This window comes from Papio anubis, chromosome 3, assembly GCF_008728515.1.
Source record: "Papio anubis isolate 15944 chromosome 3, Panubis1.0, whole genome shotgun sequence".
Classification (NCBI taxonomy): Eukaryota; Metazoa; Chordata; class Mammalia; order Primates; family Cercopithecidae; genus Papio; species Papio anubis.
Genome location: NC_044978.1, coordinates 147,491,116 through 147,513,254, shown reverse-complemented (window position 1 = coordinate 147,513,254; position 22,139 = coordinate 147,491,116). Strand labels below are relative to the sequence as shown.

Here is a 22,139-nt window from a genome sequence, read left to right as displayed (position 1 = left end):
TGGCTCATGGCTGTAATCCTAGTCCTTTGGGAGGCCAAGGTGGGTGAGTCACTTGAGTCCAGGAGCTTGAAACCAGCCTGGCCAACATGGCAAAACCCCATCTCTACAAAAAATACAAAATAATAATAATAATAATAATAATAATAATAATTAGCCAGGCGTTGTAGTGCATGCCTGTAGTCCCAACTACTACAGAGGCTGAAGTAGGAGGATTGCTTGAGCCCAGGAGGTTGAGGCTGTGCTGAGCCATGATCATATCACTGCACTCCAGACTGGGTGACAGAGCAAGACCCTGTCTCAAAAAAAAAAAAAAAAAAACAACATAGAATTGTATATAGTATGATGTATGGATCCAAATTTGTTTTTTCTTTATGTATAACCAATTATACTAGCATTTATTGAGTAGTCTATCTTTTCTTATCTGTAATGACACTTCTGTTATATAAAGCTTCCAGGTACATACAAGCACGTTTCTGAGTTCTCAATTTTGTTCCATTAGTCCGCTTTTCCATCTTTGCAAAGATACCATGCTGACAAACTACTTTTCCTTTATAAAAGCTCTTATATCTGAGAGGAAAAAGTCCCCTTGCTTTGTTATTTTTCTTCAGAAGTATCTTAGCAATTTTTGGCCCTTCGCTCATTTCAATAAATTTTAAAAGCAGCTTGTTAAGTTCGGTAAAGAACCCAGTTGTACTTTTGACTTGCTTCTAGAAATCAGCTGGAGAAGAAAGATATGAAACTGAATCTCTCCTATCATTCATTTCTTCTTTTCTTTTTATTTACTTATTTATCTTTTTTATTTTTTTATTTTCATTTTTTGAAATGGAGTCTTGCTCTGTCAACAGGCTGGAGTGCAGTGGTGCGGTCTTGTCTAACTGCATAACTGCAACCTCTGCCTCCCGAGTTCAAACGATTCTCCTGCCTTAGCCTCCCTGCGCACCACCACATCCAGCTAATTTTTTTGCTATTTTTTAGTAGAGACGGGGTTTCACCATGTTGGCCAGGATGGTCTCAATCTCCTGACCTCGTGATCCGTCTGCCTCAGCCTCCCAAAGTGCTGAAATTACAGGCGTGAACCACCGCGCCCAGCCCTTTCTCTCTATTTATATAGAGTTCTTTGGTTTCTTTGATATCTTTCCATAAAGTTTCTAAATTTTCTCCATTATGATCTTATATATTATTAGATTAATATCAGTTAGATTTCCTCCTAGGTGCCTTGCTTTTTGTTGCTGTTGCCAATAGTATCTTTCAGGAAATGTGTTTTCTGTCTGTTGGTGGTATATGGAAATACAACTGACTTTTAAATATCAGTCTTATTTTTTGCCATTTTATTAAACTTTTTTATTTAATTTTTGTAGCTTTTGGGCTTTCTATGCAAATATGCATATTGACTGCAAATAATGTAACTTTACTTCTTGCTTTCCAATCTTCAAACTTTTTATTTCTTATACTTGTCTTACTGCAATGTCAAGGACGTCCAGTACCATGTTGATTAGAAATTATGAGAGTGGTCATTCTTGCCTGCTCCTGATTTTAAGAATACTTACAATGTGTCATCATTGAGAATATTTCTTATAACTATTTTAGATGCCCTTTATCAATTTAAGCAAATTCTCTTTTAGTCCTAGTTTGCTGGGAATTTTTAGTTATAAGGACTATTGAATATAATTGAATGCTCTTTCAACAATTAAGATGATTATTTAGTATTTCTTCTTTGATCTGTTAATGTAGTGAATTACATTATTAGATTTTTTTAATGCTAACTTCATCTTGCACTCCAGTAATAAATCTAATTTGATCATTTTTCTACATTGCTGCTTGTGCCTTCTTAATGTTTTGTTTCAAAGTTCTATATCTATATTTATAAGTGAGATTGGCTTGTAAATTTTTCTTTTTGTCTCATTTTTGTTGAGTTTGAGTAACGAGATATACTAGCCTTAAAAAATAAGTTGAATACCAAGAGGCACCCTTAAAACCAGACAAATACATGGAAACTCAACAACTTGCTCCTGAATGAAATCAAAAAATTCTTTCAAACAAATGAAAATAGAGAAACAATCTACTAAAACATCCAGGTTACAACAAAAGCAATGTTAAGAGAAAAGTTTATAGTGCTAATTCCTATATCAAGAAGATAAATCTTAAATTAACAAGCTAACCATACACCTAGAGGAACTAAAACATAAGAACAAACTAAACCCAAAGCTATCAGAAACAAAGAAATAACTAAAATCAGTGTAGACAAAATGAAATTGAGGCCCCAAAAAACTATACAGAGGTTCAATGAAACAAAAGTTGTTTTTTGAAAGGATAAACAAGATTAATAGACTGCTAGCTAGATTAATAAAGAAAAAGAGAAGATCCAAATAACCATGATCAGAAATGACAAAGGTAACATTACAACTAATCACACAGAAATACAAAAGACCCTCAGAGACTGCTATCTCTATGCATACAAACCAGAAAATCTAGAGGAAAATGGATAAATTCCTGGAAACACACAACCTCCCAAGACTGAACCAGGAAGGAACAAAAATTTCAAACAGACCAATAATGAATAAGGAAATTGAATCAGTAATAAAAAACCTACCAGCCCAGAACAGCCCTGGACCAAATGAATTCACAGCCAATTTCCACCAGACATAAAAGAAACAGCTGCTACCAATCCTACTGAAATTATTCCAAAAAATTAAAGAGAAAGGATTCTTCCCTAATTTATTTTATGAAACCAGTATCATCCTGATACCAAAATCTAGCAAAGATACAACAAAAAAAGAAAACTATAGGCTAATATCCTTGATGAACATAGATGCAAAAATCCTCAGCAAAATATTAGCAAACCAAATCCAACAGCACATCAAAAAATTAATTCACCACAGTCAAGTGGGCTTTATTCCTGGGATGCAAGGATATTTCAACATATTCAACTCAATATATGTGATTCACCCCATAAACAGAAATAAAAACAAAATCCATATGATCATCCCAATAGATGCAGAAAAAGCATTCAATAAAATCCAACATTTTTTTCATGATAAAAACCCTCAACAAACTAGACATTGAAGGAACACACCTCAAAATAATAAGAGCCGTCTATGACAAGCCTACAACTAACATTGTACTGACTGGGCAAAAGTTGGAAGTTCTGCCCCCAAGAACAGGAACAAGACAAAGATATCAGCTCTCACCACTCCTATTCAACATAGTACTGGAAGTCCTAGCCAGGGCAAACAAGCAAGAGAGAAATAAAAGGAATCCAAATAGGAAAAGAGGAAGTCAAGCGATCTCTCTTCATTGACGATATGATTATATACCCAGAAAACCCTAAAATTCCGTGAAAAGACTCCTAGACCTAATGATTTGAGCAAAGTCTCAGGATACAAAATCAACATACAAAAATCAGCAGCATTTCTATACACCAATAACATTCAAGCTGAGAATCAAACGAAGAATGCAATCCCATTTAAAATAACCATAAAAAAACATGAAATAAAACACTTAGGAATACATCTAACCAAGGAAATGAAAGATCTCTACAAGGAGAACTACAAAACACTGCTGAAAGAAATCATAGATAACACAAACAAATAGAAAAGCATTTCATGCTCATGGATTGGAATAATCAATATAATTAAAGCGTCCATACTGCCCAAAGCAATCTACAGATTCAACACTATTCTTATCAAATTACCAATGTTACTTTTCAGAATTAGAGAAAACTATTCTAAAATTCATATGAACCACCCCCCCAACACAAACACACAAAATAGCCCAAATAGCCAAAGCAATCCTAAGCAAAAAGAACAAAGCCAGAAGCATCACGTCTTCCAACTTCAAAGTATACTACAAGGCTAGAGGAACAAAAACAGCATGGCAATGGTACAAAAACATTAATAGACACATAGATTAGTGCAACAGCATAGAGATCCCTGAAATAAAGCTGCACACCTACAACCAACTGATCTTTGATGAAGCTGACAAAAATAAACACTGGGGAAAGATTACTCTATTCAACAAATGCTGTGGAGAAAACTGGCTAACCATAGGCAAAGAATGAAACTGAACCGTTTTCACTATATACAAAAATTAACTAAAGATAGATTAAAGATCTAAATGTAAGACTACAAACTATAAAAATCCTAAAAGAAAACCTAGGAAATACTTTTCTAGATATGAACTTAGGCAAAGAAATTATGAATAAGTCCTCAAAAGCAAATGCAACAAAAACAAAAATTGACAATTGGAACCTTATTAAACTAAAGGATTTCTTCACTGCAAAATAAACTATCAACAGGGTAAACAACCAACCTACAGAATGGAAGAAAATATTTGTAAACTATGGATCTTACAAAGGGCTAATACACAAAATCTATAAGGAACTGAAACAAACCAACAAGAAAAAACCAATCCCATTAAAAAGTGGGCAAAGTACATGAACAGACACTTCTCAAAAGAAGACATCCAAGCAGCCAACAAATATATTTAAAAATGCTCAACATCACTAATTATTACAGACATACAAATCAAAACCACAATGGGATACCATTTCACACTAGTCAGAATGACATTATTTAAAAAATCAAAAAATCACAGACATTCACAAGGTTGCAAAGAAAAGGGAAGTTTATATGCTGTTAGTGGAAATACGAATTAGTTCAGGTCCTGTGGAAAGCAGTTTGGAGATTTCTGAAAAAACTGAAAATGGAAATTATCATTTGACCCAGTAATTTTATTACTGGGAATATATCTAAAAGAAGATAAACTGTTCTACCAAAAAGACACCTTCACTCATACGTTTATCACAGCACTACTCACAGTAGCAAAGACATGGAATCAATCCATCAGTGGTAGGTTGAATCAAGAAAATATGGGCCGGGCATGGTGGCTCATGCCTCTAATCCCAGCACTTTGGGAGGCCAAGGCAGGTGGATCACAAGGTCAGGAGTTCAAGACCAGTCTGGCCAAGACGGTGAAATCCCATCTCTACCAAAAATACAAAAATTAGCCAGGTGTGGTGGCATGCACCTGTAATCCCAGCTACTCGGGAGGCTGAGGCAGAGAATTGCTTAAACCCACGAGGCAGAAGTTGCAGTGAGCCGAGATCACACCACTGCACTCCAGCCTGGACAACAAAGCGAGACTCCGTCTCAAAAATAATAATAATAAAAGAAAATATGGTACATATACACCATGGAATACTATTCAGTCATAAAAAAGACTGAAATCATGTCCTTTGCAACAACATGGTTGCAGCTGAAGGCCATTATCCTGAGCAAATTAATGCAGAAACAGAAAAACAAATACCACATGTTCTCATTTATAAGTGGTAGCTAAACATTGGGTACACACAGACACAAAGATGGGCTCAACAGACACTGGGTATTCCCAAAGTGGGGAGGCAGGGAAGGAGGCAAGGGCTTAAACACTACCTATTGGGTAATATGTTCACCACTTGGGCAATGGGATCATTAGAAACCCAAATCTCAGCATCACGCAATATACCCAATAACAAACCTGCACATGTACCCTCTGAATCTAAAATTTAAAAATTATACAGTACTTAAAAAGATATTAATGAAATACATTACATCAGTGGGTCTAAAACAATATGAACTACATCTAGATGCTTAAAAAGCACTTAATAAATATCCAATTTATTTGCAAATTATTATAAATCCTCTTTGCAAAAGAGAAATATTCTTACATTATAAAATCTGTCTCAGACCAAATTATCAATATATTATAGCACTAAGGATATGGATGTAAATATATTTTAGTGGTGAAACACTATAAATATTTATGTCAAAGTTATGAAAAAGCAAGAAATTTTCCCTATAAATATTTGCCAGGAAAATCTGCCAATGCAATTAGGAGGAAACATTGATTGGAAATAGGTGGAGAAGGCCGGGCATGGTGGCTCACACCTGTAATCCTAGCACTTTGGGAGGCCGAGGCAGGCGGATCACCTGAGGTCAGGAGTTTGAGACCAGCCTGGCCAACATGGTGAAACCTGGTCTCTAGTAAAAATACAAAAATAGGCCAGGAGTGGTGGCTCACGCCTGTAATCCTAGCACTTTGGGAGGCTGAGGCGGGCGGATCACTTGAGTTCAGGAGTTTGAGATCAGCCTGGCTAACATGGTGAAACCTCATCTCTACTAAAAATACAAAAATTAGCCAGGTGTGGGGCAGGTGCCTGTAATCCCAGCAACTCAGGAGACTGAGGCAGGAGGATGGCGTGAACCTGGGAGGTGGAGGTTGCGGTGAGCCAAGATCACGCCACTGCACTCCAGCCTGGGTGACAGAGCAAGACTCTGTCTCAAAGAAAAAAAAAAAACTAGCCAGGCGTGGTGGTAAGTGCGTGTAATCCCAGCTGCTTGGGAGGCTGAGTCAGGAGAATTGCTTGAACCGGGGAGGCAGACATTGCAGTGAGCCGAGATCACGCCACTGTACTCCAGCCTGGGCAACAGATTGAGACTGTGTCTCAAAAAAAAAAAAGAAAGGATAAAAGAAAGAAAGAAGTGAAGGAAACAATGCTTGGAAGTGTTGGAAAAGAGTAGTATGAGGCTGGGCATGGTGGCTTACGCCTGTAATCCTAGCACTCTGGAAGGCTACTGTGGGTGGGTCTCTTGAGCTCAGGAGTTCGAGACCAGTCTGGGCAACAAAGTGAGACCTCGTCTCTACAAAGAAATACAAAAATCAGCTGGGCGTGGTGGCACATGCCTGTGGTCCCAGCTATTCAGGAAGCTGAGGTGGGAGGATGGTTTAAGCCTGCAAGGCAGAGGTTGCAGTGAGCAGAGATCTCACCACTGCACTCCAGCCTAGGCGACAGAGCCAGAATCTGTCTCAAAAAAAAAAAAAAAGAGTAGTATGACATAATTGGTTTATTTATTTATTGAGACAGAGTCTTGCTCTGTCGCTAGGCTGGAGTGCAGTGGCATGATTTCAGCTCACTGCAACCTCCACCTCCTGGATTCAAGCGATTTCCCCTGCCTCAGACTCCCGAGTAGCTGGGACTATAGGCACGTCCCACCATGCCCGGCTGATTTTTTGTATTTAATAGAGACAGGGGTTTCACCATGTTGGCCAGGATGGTCTCGATCTCCTGACCTCATGATCAGCCCACCTCAGCCTCCCAAAGTGCTGGGATTACAATCGTGAGCCACTGCGCCAGTTCAATTGTCATAATTATTTACAGACAAAATTATGTATTTAGAAAAGCTAAAACAGCCAACTGAAAAATGGTAAAAAGAGGATATATCTGTAATATAGATATACCTATACATTTCACTATGTAAGGTTATTCATCCAAAGGTATAAATACTGTCAAACACCTATATTTTATAATTGTAGTGTAATGTAAATATATAGGCCATGGTCTGCAACTTAGTTTCTATAAACGGTCATTTAGTAAATGTTTTAGGCTTTGTGGGTCATATGATCTATGTTGCACCTACACAGTTCTCACCTTATAGAATGAAAACAGCCACAAAAAAATTTATGTAAAAATGAGTACAGCTGCATTACAATAAAACTTTATTTATGGATACTAAACTTCAAGTTTAATATAATTTTTATGTCATAAAATATTCTTTTATTTCCCAACCATTTTAAACAAAAAAGGCTGTAAAAGACCATAGTTTACTGACCCCTGAATAAGCTATAAGTGATATTATCACAAGTCATTCTGCCATGTATTATGACATCAAAAACAGCACTGTCAAAATCCATATCACGTCATGAAGAATTTCATAAACTTAATGGAAGAAAGATTATTGACTAACAGATATATAGGCAGGAAGATAATTTTGAATGTAAAGGTTAGGAAAGGCAGGTAGAAGACATTGAGGGGTTTAATGAACAAATGAAATCATCTTCTCCAGCTTCTGTAGATAGAATCACAATAAATTCTGATGTTGCTTTTGTCACACCCCTATGAAAAAATCAGCAAGAGACAAGTGTGGTAGCTCATGTCTGTAATCCCAGAGCTTTGGGAGGCTGAGGCAGGCAGATCACTTGAGGTCAAGAACTCGAGGCCAGCCTGGCCAACATGGTGAAACCCTGTCTCTACTAAATACAAAAATTAGCCAGGCGTGGTGGTGCGTGCCTATAATCCAGTTACTCAGGAGGCTGAGGCAGGAGAATCACTTGAACCCAGGAGGCTAAGGTTGCAGTGAGCCGAGATTGTACCATTGCACTACAGCCTGGGCAACAAACCGAGACTCCATCTCAACAACAACAACAACAAAAAATCAGCAAGAATTTCCCAGTAAATAAAATTTTCATCTTTTTGTTTAAAAAGAAATAAATGTCTCCTCTTTTTTATGTTTTGAAAAAATTTACATAAAATTGCATTTATTTGTTTGGTCTGTTTCTTGAAAGTCTGGCAGAGCTTGCCTGAAAAATCATCTGAAACTAGTGTGAAAATCATCTGAAACAGAGAAGATTAAACCATTTAATGAGTTTCTTTAATTGTTGTAAAACTCTTGGGCTTTCCGTTGCTTCCTAAGTTTCCTAGATATGTGTCTTTGTGTTTCAAATTTATTGACATAAATTATTCACAATATCCTCTTATTATATATTTAATTTTGCTATGTCTATAGTTATACCCCTTTTTCATTTCTAACATTAGTTACTTGTACCTTGTCTCGTTTTTTTTATTATTCAGTTTTGGCAGGCAGAATAAATGTCCCTATCTTAATTCCTGGAACCTGTCAATATAGTATATAACATGGCAAAGTAGAATTAAGGCAGAAGATAGAATTCAGGTTGTTAATCAGCTGATCTTAAAATAAGAAAATTGTCCTGGATTATCTGGGTGGACCCAATGTAATCATGAATGTGGAATTAGGTAGCAGAAGAGTCAATGTCAGAGTGATACAATATGAGAAAGACTCAACAGGCCATTGCTGGCTTTGAAGATGGAAGGCGGCCATAAGCCAAGGAATTCAGACAGCTTCCAGAAGCTGGAAACAGCCAGAAAATGGATTGCCTTCTAGAGCCTCACAAAGGAACACAATCTTACTGATACCTTGATTTTAGCCTGGGGATACCTCTGTTGAATGTCTAACCTACACTGTGAGACAATACATTTGTGTTGTTTTAAGCCACTAAGTTTATGATCATTTGTTATAGCAGCCCTAAGAAATTAACTGATATGGTTTGGCAGTGTCCCCACCTAAATCTCGTCTTGATTTGTAGCTCTCATAATTCCCTCTAGTGGAAGATAACTGAATCATGGGGCGGTTTCTCCCACACTGTTCTCAAGGTAGTGAATAAGTCTGGTGAGAGCTGATGGTTTTATAAGGGGAAATCCCCTTTTGCTTGGCACTCATTCCTTCTTTGCCTGCCACCAAGTAAGACGTCCTTCCACCTTCCACCATGATTGTGAGGCCTCCCCAGCTACGTGGAACTATGAGTCCATTAAACCTCTTTTTTTTCTTATAAATGATATATGTCTTCATCAGCAGCATGAAAAGGGACTAATACACTAACATATGAATCTTTCCAGTGGTTTGTGCATACAATTAGTCCTTTAAAATAACCAACTTGGCCAGGTGCAGTGGCTCACGCCTGTAATCCCAGCACTTTGGGAGGCCAAGGCAGGTGGATCACGAGGTCAGGAGATCAAGACTAGCCTGGCCAACATGGTGAAACCACGTCTCTACTAAAATACAAAAAATTAGCCTGGCATGGTGGTGTAAGCCTGTAGTCCCAGCTACTTGGGAGGCTGAGGCAGGAGAATTGCTTGAACCTAGAAGGCAGAGGTTGCCGTGAGCTGAGATCGAGTCACTGTACTCCAGCCTGGGCAGCAGAGTAAGACTCCGTCTAAAGAAAAAAAAAAGAAAGAACCAACTTGTGATTTTATTGATCCTTTCTATATCTATTCTTTTAAGTTCATTGACTATTGCTCCTGTGTTTATTATTTCCTGCCTTTACTTTCTGGGTTTATCTTATTGTTCTTTTTCTGATGTTTTATGTATAAGCATTTAAAGTTATATGTTTTGGTAATATTGCATAAGTTTAAACAGATAGTATTTTTTAATCATTCAGTTACTAGTATTTTCTAATTTCCATTATAACTTGTTCTCAACTATAGGTTATTTAGAAGTGAATTTTTTAAATTTCCAAATATGTTACCTATTTTAACTTTCTTTTTGTTACTAGAATCTAATTTAATTTCATTTAGTCAGAGATGTATATTAAAAATTGCTTGAAATGTATTGAGGCTTGTTTTTATAGTCTGGTATTGTATTAGTCTATTCTCACACTGCTAATAAAGACATACCCAAGACTGGGTAAATTTTAAAGGAAAAAAGTTTAATGGACTTAAGTTCCACATGGCTGGGTAGGCCTCACAATCATGGCAAAAGGTGAAGGAAGAGTAAAGAGATGTCTTACATGGTGGCAGGGAAGTGAGCTTGTGCAGGGGAACTCCCATTTATAAAACCATCAGATCTCACGAGACTTATTCACTATCACAAGACACAGTATGGGGGAACCACCCGTATGATTCAATAACCTCCACCTGGTCCCACCCTTGACAAGTGGGGATTATTACAATTCAAGGTGAGATTTGGGTGGGGACACTGCCAAACCATATCAAGTATGTATTTTTATTCCCTGAAAAGAATTTGTATGTCAGTGAAAAAAAAATTGCCCAGACCAATGTCATAGATCTTTTTCCCTATGTTTCCTTCTAGTAGTTTTACAGTTTAGGTCTTCAAGTCTTTAATCCATTTTGAGTTGGGTTTTGTACATGGTGTGAAATGAGTCTGATTACATTCTTCTGTGCTTACTTATACTTTTTGATGTAATATTTTATGTATTGAAACAAACTATTTTCTATTTTATATTTCGTAATTCCAACATCTGAATTCCTTGAAGATCCAATTCTACTGTTTGTTGTTTCTGTTGATTCTTGTCCATTGAGTTTTCATGTGTTTTATGATTTTTGATAATAGCTATTGTTCCTTGGAATTTCACTTTGGGAAATTATTTGAGGAATGGTGTAAAGATGTTTTCCTCCAGAGAGGATTGGTGTTTTCCTCTGATGGGTGTCTAATGGCACCACTAACCCAAAGTGGCTTTAACTACATTCCTGGATTGGACTTTTCACACCTCACAGGTAATGATCCTCAACATCCTACTTATGGCCAGCTGTGTTTACAAACTCTCAAAGGACTCTTCTTCCTTTCTCCACCCATAGCCAAAGTGAAGACAGACAAGTTTCCTCAAAACCAGACATAATTTGTCCTAGGTTACTGTTTTATGGAGCATATCACTTTAGAGTATCTCAGTCATATCTCAGTCTTAGACTTTGCCTTCTGTCTCCTGACATATGACCCAGTGAAACTGAAATTCCAGGCTACCAGAGATTTGCAGATGCTCCCGAGGCACTAATCTGTTCACTCTTGCTTACCCATATGTATTTATAATTCCTACTCATTTTCTGCCTCCAAGGAGTCTTATTTTCTCAACAGTTCAACTCTACATTTCTAAAGTTTTAAATACATTGTATTACACATTTTTAGATATTTTGTGCCAGGAATATTTTTCAGGGTATGACTGCAAGAAAAGAAATCTCAACCATCCATTGACCTCTACAAATAAGTGAAAACTTACATTAAAATCTTCATTATTTGACAGATAATAGGCACACCAGAGGCTACTCTAGGTCAACTCATATTTTCCCAAGACCTCATTAAGTAGTTGTCAGGGAACTTTGAAAGAAATGTAGATTATTTCTTTGACTATACATATTCTAAATGTTATTGATTCAGTATATTAAATATAAACTAGAGAAAATGAGAATTTTTTGCTACTAGACATATTGCTAGTACAACCACTTTGGAGAAACATTTGGCAGCTTCTTGTAAAATTAAATATACCCAGTGAAATGGAGTGAACATTTGTGTCCCCCTAAAATTCCAATATGATGGTATTTGAAGGTGGGGTCTGTGGGAGATAATTAGGTCATGAGAGTGGAGAGCTAATGGATAGGATCAGTGCCCTTATAAGAAGAGACCAGAAAGGTAACTAGTTCTCTTTCCATCCTGTAAGAATACAAAGAAAAGTCAGGTCAGCATTCTGCAACCCAGAAGAGGACCCTCATCAGAATCAGCCATGCTGGCATACTGATCTTGGACTTCCAACCTCCAGAACTGTGAAGGCTGTTGTTTACAAGCTACTCAGTCTACAGCACTTTGTTATAGCAGCCCAAGCTGACTAAGACACCCAGGTATTCCATGACTAGAGCGTTACTGAATAGAAATGAAAACATACACTGACACAAACATTTGTACAATAATATTCATAGCAGCATATTTATAATAGCCCAAACTGGAAATAACCCAATAGATAAAGGGACAAATGCTGTGTATGTATGTAATGGAGTACTTTGCAACAAAAAGATAGGAGCTACTGAATCACTCAATAGCATGGATGAATCTCAGAAACATGTTAAGTAGAGAACCCAGACCAGGCCGGGCACGGTGGCTCATGCCTGTAATCCCAGCACTATGGGAGGCCAAGGTGGACGAATCACTTGAGGTCAGGAGTTCGAGACTAGCCTGGCCAACTTGGTGAAACTCCATCTCTACTAAAAATGAAAAAAAAAAAAAAAAAAAAAAAATCCAGGCATGGTGGTGGGCACCTGTAGTCCCAGTTACTCAGGAGGCTGAGGCAGGAGAATCGCTTGAACCCAGGAGGCAGAGGTTGCAGTGAGCTGAGATGGCACCACTGCACTCCAGCCTGGGTGACAGAGCAAGATTCCATCTCAAAAACAAACAAACAAACAAAAAAACAGACCAAAAATATTTAAATATTTACTGTGTGATAAGTCCATTTACACGAAATAGAAGAAGAGACAAAACTAACTTATGGTGACACAGGTCAGATGTTACCTTGGGGATGTGGGAGGAGATTTGAAAGGAAAGAGCCAGATGAATCTTTTGTTTGTTTGTTTGTTTGTTGAGATGGAGTCTTGCTCTTTTGCCCAGGCTGCAGTGACATGGTACCATCTCAGCTCACTGCAGCCATCACCCTCCCAGGTTCGAGTGATTCTCCTGCCTCAGCCTCCCGAGTAGCTGGAAATATAGGCACGTGCCACCACACCCAGCTAATTTTTGTGTTTTTAATAGAGACAGAGTTTCACCTGACCTCCGGCGATCTGCCCATCTCAGCCTCCCAAAGTCCTGGGATTATAGGCATGAGCCACCATGCCTGGCCAAGTCAGAGGAATCTTTATTGGGGCGATGTAAATCTGTATCTGGTATGTGATAGTAGTTACATAGGTGCACACAAATGTCAAAATTCATGAAACTGAACACTTAAGATCTTTCCATAAAGAAAATGTGGTATTATATACACCATTTATAATACTATGCAGCCATAAAAAAGAAAGAGATCATGTCCTTTGCAGAAACATGGATGGAGCTGGAGGCCATTATCCTTAGCAAACTAACACAGGAACAGAAAACCAAGTATCACATGTTCTCAATTATAAGTGGGAGCTAAATGATGAGAACACATAGAGGGGAACTACAGACACTGGGGCCTACCAGAGGGTGGAGGGTGGGAGGAGAGAGAAGATCAGGAAAAATAACTAGTGGGTACTAGGCTCAATACCTAGATGATGAAATAATCTGTACAATAAACCCTCGTGACATGGATCTACCTATATAACAAACCTGCACATGTAGCCGTGAGCTTAAAATAAAAGTTTTTTTTAAAAAAGATCTTTCCAATTTATTGTAAATTATGCCTGTTAAAAAAGTAGTCGATTATTTCTAAAAATCTTTCACATGATTAGTTATTCTATAGCATAATTCAGCAATTTAAAAATGTTCGCTGCCAGGATAGGAGAGACCTTATGGTTTAGCTAATTTACAGAGACATTCATTAACGTATGATATTTTCCTTTGGTCACAGGTCTGCCCTTTTTAACAATTGGAATAGGCCAGGGGTGGTGGCTCATGCCTATAGCACTTTGGGAGGCCGAGGCGGGCAGATTGCCTAAGCTCGGGAATTTGAAACCAGCCTGGATAACATGGCAAAACCGTGTCTCTACCAAAAATACAAAAAATTAGCTGGGCGTGGTGGGGGCACCTGTAATCCCAGCTACTCGGCAGGTTGAGGCAAGAGAATTGCTTGAACCCAGGAGGCGGAAGTTGCAGTGAGCTGAGATCGCACCACTGCACTACAGCCTGGGTGACACAGCAAAACTCTGTGTAAAAAAAAAAAAAAAAAAAGATTGGAATAAACTCAAAAAGAGTATCCACTTCAATAGCAAAAACTAGATTATATTTCAATTTGGGGGCCAATCATTGAAGGCTCTCTGGTAATACTGAGCAGGAAATGGGGAAAAACATATCATATTGTGTATGGGTGATATATCTGTAGTGTCAGCCAAATCAGGAGCAAGGGACTATGGATTTATTCATAGGATATTTGGGAAAGACCATTTAAAATGTTTCCTGGAGGCAGGTAGCAAAGTTTGGGATAACTTTTAACATACCGTAGCAATATTCGAAAGGCAGGTTTGAGACACAGGAGACTGCTCATTTTACTTGTCAAAATAAGAGCAGTAAATGAATATTATGAAATTCCCTGTAGATAAAGAAAATGGCAGGAAAATGACTCCGGGTAAAAAGACACATATCTTTCTTTACAAGTAAAATATTCTGCAAAATAAATTTCACACGCTAGCACAACCTAAAATCTCTAGGTTTGTGATGAAGCTTAATCTTTCAAAAATATGAGGATAACACTCGGCCTGCCTAAATCACAAGATGTTGGGGAACGTCAGATCAGAAATGCCTCCTTCAAGGTTTTCTTTTGATTTCCTCAACAGTATGATTCAGCAAGTTTGCTCCCTCAACATACTCACTGAGTGCCCCTAATATGAAAGACACGCTCTTAACTGCTTGAAACACATCAGTGAACAAAGCAGACAAAACCTCGGTTTCATGGAGCTTACATTCTATTTGGAGAAACCAGGTAATTTTTTAAAATGCGTAATAAATAAATCATATAGGTAATAAAATATAAGTGATAAGAGAAAAGAAACAGAACAGAGTAAGGGGAAGATACATCACCATATGAATGTTTTAGAGAAAGTCTTTTTTTTTCTATTAAAGCAAAAAAGATATGCTACTCATGAGGCTGAGGTGGGAGGATCACTTGAACCCACGAATTGGAGTCCAGCCTGGGCCATAAAGCAAGACCCTGTCTCTCTTTAAAAAAATTTTTTTTTAAATTAAAAAGCAAAACAGATATACTAAGAGAGCATTTATCCACCATAACAATGAGACAAGCAGTTAGAAAGCACCCTAAGCTAGGGTTGTTGGTAGGTATTGCAACCTAACAGATTAGAGAATAAAGCCAGTTCTGTCGAAGTGATGAAAAGCATTTTATTTAACACCTTTTTTTTTTTTTTTTTTTGCCAACACATAGTTGCCTAAAATACATACATGAAAATGTCTCACACCTGTAATCCCAGCACTTTGGGAGGCCAAGGCGGGCAGATCACAAGGTCAGGAAATCGAGACCATGGTAAAACCCCGTCTCTACTAAACATACAAAAAATTAGCCGGGCGCGGTGGCGGGCGCCTGTAGTCCCAGCTACTCAGGAGGCTGAGGCAGGAGAATGGCGTGAATCCGGGAGGCGGAGCTTGCAGTGAGCCGAGATCGCGCCACTGCACTCCAGCCTGGGCGACAGAGCGAGACTCCGTCTCAAAAAAAAAAAAAGAAAATGTCATGTCCATTAGTGGCCATTTTAAAACTGTAATGATTCAGAAAATTCAATAAGAAAATCTGGCTGGATGTGGTGGCTCCAACCTGTAATCCCAACACTCTGGGAGGCTGAGGCGGGTGGATCACTTGAGATCAGGAGTTCAAGACCAGACTGGCAACATAGCAAAGCCCCATCTCTACTAAAAATACAAAAATTAGCTGGGCATGGTGGTGGGTACCTGTAGTCCCTGCTACTCGGGAGGCTGAGGCAGGAAAATGGCTTGAACCAGGGGGTTGGAGGTTGCAGTGAGCCGAGATCATGCCACTGCACTCCAGCCTGGGTGACAAAGTGAGATGCTGTCTCAAAAATAAATAAATAAAAATTTTTAAAAAGAAGCAAAATCTTACCACAAAGTATATTTATCCATCTAGTGTTATTCCTTCTTTCTAAAGATTTTCAGAACATTCTCTCTTGAGAATGATGCTGCACCATGAGTAGAAATATTTAATACATTAAAATGAATTATTGTTTTGTAAAATATATGTCAAAGTACTTGGCATATTACGGGCACATGTAAATGTATTTGTTAAAATTAAAAAAGAATTGTTTGAATAGTCATAAGGCCTTACTGGGGATTACTTATTAAATATTTATGAATTTAAAAAAGAGCGTTCATTTTTGAGAACTAGAATAACACTTTCAGGAAATTAATTGCAATTACCCTTGATGTGGTGGTCTTTATAACATAGACTTAAACACTGTGAACATATGCTCATATTATGTCAGTTTATCCTATAGTTCCTTTATTCTTTGTTTTCTTCAATTTCACTGTTCATTATACCACCATTTCCATCACAAAGTGTGAAATAGAAGGGGAAATGAAAGCTGGTAAACAGAGTTTATGTCAGTTTGGCTCTTAAAAGAAAGTGAGGAAGTCAAAACAGCTAGATAAAATTAGGTCTGAGGTGTTTTCATCTGTGCTATTCCTTTTTTCTTTTTCTTTTCTTTTTTTTTTTTTTTTTAGACAGAGTCTTGCTCTGTCACCCAGGCTGGAGTGCAATGGGGTGATCTCAGCTCACTGCAACCTCTGCCTCCCAGGCTCAAGCGATTCTCCTGCCTCAGCCTCCAGAGCAGCTGGGATTACAGGCACACGCCACCACCATGCCCGGCTAATTTTCTTTTTCCTTTCTTCCTTTCTTTCTTCCTTCCTTCCTTCCCTCCCTCCCTCCCTCCTTCTTTCCTTCTTTCCTTCCTTCCTTCCTTCCTTCTTTCTTTCTCTCTCTCTCTCTTTCTTTCTTTCCTTTTTTTCTTTTTTTTTTTGAGAAGGCGTCTCCCTTTGTCCACCAGGCTGGAGTGCAGTGGCATAATCTCGGCTCACTGCAACCTCCGCCTCCCGGGTTCAAGTGATTCTCCTGTCTCAGCCTCCAGAGTAGCTGGGATGACAGGTGCATGCTGCCATGCCCGGCTAATTTTTAGTTTTTTAGTAGAGACAGGGTTTCACCATTTTGGCCAGGCTGGTCTTGAACTCCTGACTTCAAATGATCCACCCATCTCGGCCTCCCAAAGTACTGGGATTACACCGCCCCCCAGCCCCAGCTAATTTTTTTGTATTTTTAATAGAGACAGGGTTTCACCATGTCGGTCAGGCTGGTCTCAAACTCCTGACCTCAGGTGATCCACCTGCCTGAGCCTCCCAAAGTGCTGGGATTACAGGCGTGAGCCACCGCACCCGGACTCATCTGTGCTATTCCTAGCCTGTATCACCACAAATCATTGGGAGTACACTTGTGTGACTCACTGCAATTTCCTCTTTCAGGAACTATTGATATACTGATATGAGAATATTTTATTTAATAATCATCATTTCTTCTCTTGAAAAGTGCTTTTGCAAACAGATAAGAAGGCATATTAGCTGATCATTCAAACTCTGAATTATTTCTCTTTGCAAATGGAAATACAAAGAATGTCCTCCCAGAGACTGATGTGGAAGCAATGTGTATGTTCCCATTGCATCTTGTTTACATCCCTGTTTTAGTTAATTCCTGTATTTTATTTAGTTGTTTGCCAGTCAGTCATTCCCCCCGACTGAAAATTCCTTGATGGAAGAGTTGCCTTTCATTTTTGTAGCCCCAGGTTTCTATCACAGGTGAAAGAATAAATAAATAAAAGATGACTGGGATTTACACGAGAGTTAGCCAAGTCTCTCTCTCTTAAACACTGTAAGTCCAACAAAAACAGCTTGGAAAGTCTCTTATTTGGGAGTAAGCCAGCTCCCCTAATTGCAAGAAGCTCTGAATCAAAATATATCCACCACTCCTTTTTGTATCTCCATTATCTACATGTAATACAAATGCATCAAACCATTATATTAACTACTATATATTAGCTGCCTTTCAAATAAATGGAAAGGTTAAAAAACACTGCTGTAAAATAGATTATCTTGCTAGTAGTGCATAGCCAATGCAAACCCATTATAAGTCTCAAACAGTGTTGAAGTAGCTCCCTTTTTTGGTAAAGTTAAAACTAAATAGCGTATACTGTGTAATTGTGATAATGGAATATTCCTACTAATAATTACTCAGAGACTCAGATACATTCTTGATGAAAAATGATCAAACAAGGTGCTTTATTTTTAACTTAGGACTTCAGAGGGTTTATTATTTTGAAATTAAATCTATCAAACCTCATGAGTATATTATTCCTCATTAAGATTCCTTTTGAATTCATTTGACATGTTAAAGACAGGGTATCAGTGAATAATTTATAAGTAAAATTATTTTATAATATTTATCTTAGAAATTAAAGTGAATAGAACATGAGAAAAAAATAAAAAAAAAAAAAGACTAACTAACGAAGTAAGACTAGACAGGGGAATTTCACAAGGTTAATTGTAGCACTTCTAGAACACTCTTGCTTATCATCAAATCATTTTACTAGCTATTTTATTTAGTATTAGTTGTCAATTTAACTCATTTCGTAGGTCAACTATTATTGTGATTAAGAACTAATTTTTAAAAATCAAGACAATTATGTCCAAGTTTTCTTCATTTAATCAATATGGGATATATTAAATGAGGCTACAAAAAGATGTTCCTGGTGATCCATAAACCATTATAAAAATATAATCGTTTTTATTATTATTTTATTATTATTACACAATTGCATGTGTATAACATTTTGCCTAGTAATCAACTTTTTGTTTATGGCAGCTCTGTGCAAAATTCCTTCTACCATTAAATAATGTAAAAGAAGACAGTGGTTTTTGAACATTTTTGTTTGTTGGCCCCCCGAGTAGGGTTCCTTTGAAACAAAATTCCCCAATAAATCCACCTGAGTGTGGTGGTATGTGCCTGTAGTCCCAGCTGCTTGGGGACTGAGGCAGGATTACTTGAGTCCAGGAGTCAGCCTAGGCAACATAGCAAGACCCTGTCTCTTAAAAAAAAAAAAAAAAAAAAAAAAAAAAAAATCCATCAACCCAGAAAGAATTTGGAGTAATATCTATGCTATTCTTGGACCAGGGGAAGAGAAACAGCTATTTTACGTTTGGGAAGGCAATAAAGGTATTGGGAGCTGATGTAACCAGTTTTGAAAGCAAGAGAACAAACATCATCATAAATGATGGTTGATTATTGACAAGGTGAAGAAGAACACTGACACATTACTATTAGGCCAAGGAAGTTTGGCTAAGATGGATTTTATAAGAGCTCTTTCTTCTACCCACCAATAGAAGGGGCTCCCATCTGTCCCCCACTAAGAATTTCTCTGTGCTTCATCTGTCTTCTTTCTGCTTACCACTGCCCCAGAAGGCCATGCTTCTTACTTTGAGAAACAAAAACTAAAAGAACTATGTATCTGCCCCAAAATGAAAACCTTTAACGTGCTCCTGTAGCCACTAGTTCTCATAAAATACTAACCAATAGTTAATTAAGTCATGTTGGGGATGATTACCTGGTTTTTATTAGATCCAACCTGATTTTTAAGAGGTGCTAGATGTAGATAGCTAGTTAGATAGCTAGATAGATATATAGATAGAACCTACTCTGGATAACTATTAAATGAGCTTACTCTCAGCCCACAATATCTTAAAATTAGATTATCTTTATTCTAACTATTCTCTTTATAACCCAGTGGAATCAAGCATTGAAAATATGTGCTATGATTGCTTCATCTAAGTAACATAATGCCAGAAAACCAAATTGTAGTCATAGTGTTTATTTAGCAAAAATATTTTTAACTCGTGACTTAGCATCATGTAAATGCAACATCAAATAATCATTGAAATACGTCATCAAATATAATTAGCAAAAATATTTTTATCTGGCTACTTAGCATTACGTATATGCAACAATAAATATTCATTGCAGCAAATCATCAAATATGAGTTTTTCTCTGATTTTAATCCAATTCATATAAAGACTATTTAATGATAGAATACAGCCTTTTCTTTTCACCCTTCCTTCTTTTTAAGTGCTAGGGAGCACAATTACCATCTGAACACTCACATTAATACATTTGCAAGTCCTTTGCTAGCATATCAAAATAGTTTAAATTTATACCTATTTATTTTCCTAATCTAGGTTTCAGCGATTATATTACAATTTTCTGAAATGTTCACAAAGTTAATTTTGTTCCATTTTTCTCCAGTTACAAATACATAAACACACATCTGTTTAAATTTGCACCCATCTTATTTTAATTGTATTTTCAAAATACATAAATGCTTTTTCTTGTCAAAAGGTGACAGTAAGTTATCTGTGTGAAATAGTTGTAGTAGAGGGAATTCTAGAATTTTTAACACAATAAATATCACTTTCTTCATTAAAGAATTCCAGAAAGTAAACGCATACTTAAAGCTGCTTTGGGCCAGGCTCGGTGGCACAAGCCTGTAATCTCAGCACTTTCAGAGGCCAAGGCGGGTGGATTACGAGGTCAGGAGTTCAAGACCAGCCTGGTCTGAACATGGTGAAACCCCGTCTCTACTAAAAATACAAAAATTAGCCAGATGTGGTGGTGGGCGCCTATAATCCCAGCTACTCGGGAGGCTGAGGCAGGAGAATTGCTTGAATCCAGCAGGCAGAGGTTGCAGTGAGCCAAGATTGGGCCGTTGCACTCCAGCCTGAGCGACAGAGCGAGACTCCATCCCACAAAAAAACAACAACAACAACAACAACAAGGCTGCTTTGAAGAAAGTGTTTCAAAGAGCAAAATCATGATGAGATTGTTGTAATCTCAATGTCTGAAATCTTGACTACAGATTTTAAATATTTTCATTTTTAGGTATGCTATGATAATTAAGTACTATGAATTAGGTTACTATACTATATAACAGTCAACTACAATTGCAATCTTGTTTTATTTTATTAGTTTTTCAGATCTAGAATTTCAGCCTATGCAGCATGTATCCAAAAAGAGGATCTTTTCTGTAACCACTAGCTGACACTAATTTTTTAAAATTAAGAAGGCAAAGCTAGATTACAATTACAAACTCACCTTTCGGTGTCTTGAAATATTCCGGCAAAATTAAAATGAATGTGATCACTATTGCCACAAATAATTTAAGAAGGGCTGTTTTTGTCATGTCTCTTCACATGACACAAATGTGTTCCCTTCCAGTACACTCATGGTATGTTGCTTCCTGCTTTAAGTTTCATCTCTGCAGTACTTTAGATTAATGCAATTCACCTCATACTCACTTCCTTTTGAGTAAGACTTAAAAAAAAAAAAAAAAAAGAGGTCTTCAACTGAGACTTCACTTTTGAGTCACTTTCCATTTAAAAAAAAAAAAAAACTACCCTCCAATAAGCACTTTCAAATCATTTATTTACCTTTCTAAGCAAGAAAGGTAAATAATTATTTACCTTTATTATTTATTATTATTATTATTTACCTATACTTTATTATTATTTACCTTTCTTTCTAAGCAAGAAAGGTAAAATGATCTCAAGAAGCAAGGGGATCTTCTCCCCAACCAATTTATAAATATAAACCCACAATATACTCACAAAAATAAAACAGTGGGCTGGCGAAGTGGCTCACATCTGTAATCCCAGCACTTTGGGAGGCCAAGACAGAAGGATCACTTGAGGTCAGGAGTTTGAGTCCAGACTGGTCAACAGAGCAAGACCTCCTTTCTACAAAAATAATTTTAATATAGCTAGGTGTGGTGGTGCACCCCTGTAGTCCCAGCTACTCAGGAAGCTGAGGATCACTTGAACCCAGGAATTTGAGACTGCTGTGAGCCATGACAGGTCACTGCACTCCAGCCTGGGTGACAGAGTGAGACCCCTTCTCAAGAAAGAAAGAAAGAAAAGGGTGAATGTCAGTCATGTCTAGGTTGTATGGACATCACTCATTCATTTACTTATTAAATGATTGTCAATCCTGTTTGGTGCCAGGTGCTCTGCTG

At 37.6% G+C, this 22,139-nt stretch overlaps 1 protein-coding gene across 9 annotated transcripts in view; it reads right to left on the bottom strand.

Annotated features, from left to right (window-relative positions):
• The window catches only part of TMEM156 (transmembrane protein 156), a 59,526-nt gene extending 38,089 nt beyond the window's left edge, over positions 1 to 21,437 (bottom strand). For 5 of the 9 annotated variants that reach the window (XR_004182811.1, XR_002522015.2, XM_021938360.2 and 2 more), the window contains exon 1: positions 21,224 to 21,423. Coding sequence is in view for 7 of the 9 variants with exons in the window: in XM_021938360.2 (XP_021794052.1) it covers positions 21,224 to 21,311 (88 nt within the window). In the remaining 2 variants the exon portion in view is untranslated. Of the gene's footprint in view, positions 1 to 14,515; positions 14,608 to 21,223 lie in introns of all 9 variants that reach the window. The other 4 variants (XM_021938363.2, XM_009206673.4, XM_021938359.2 and 1 more) reach the window with 4 other exon arrangements.
• Between the last annotated feature and the right edge of the window lie 702 nt (positions 21,438 to 22,139).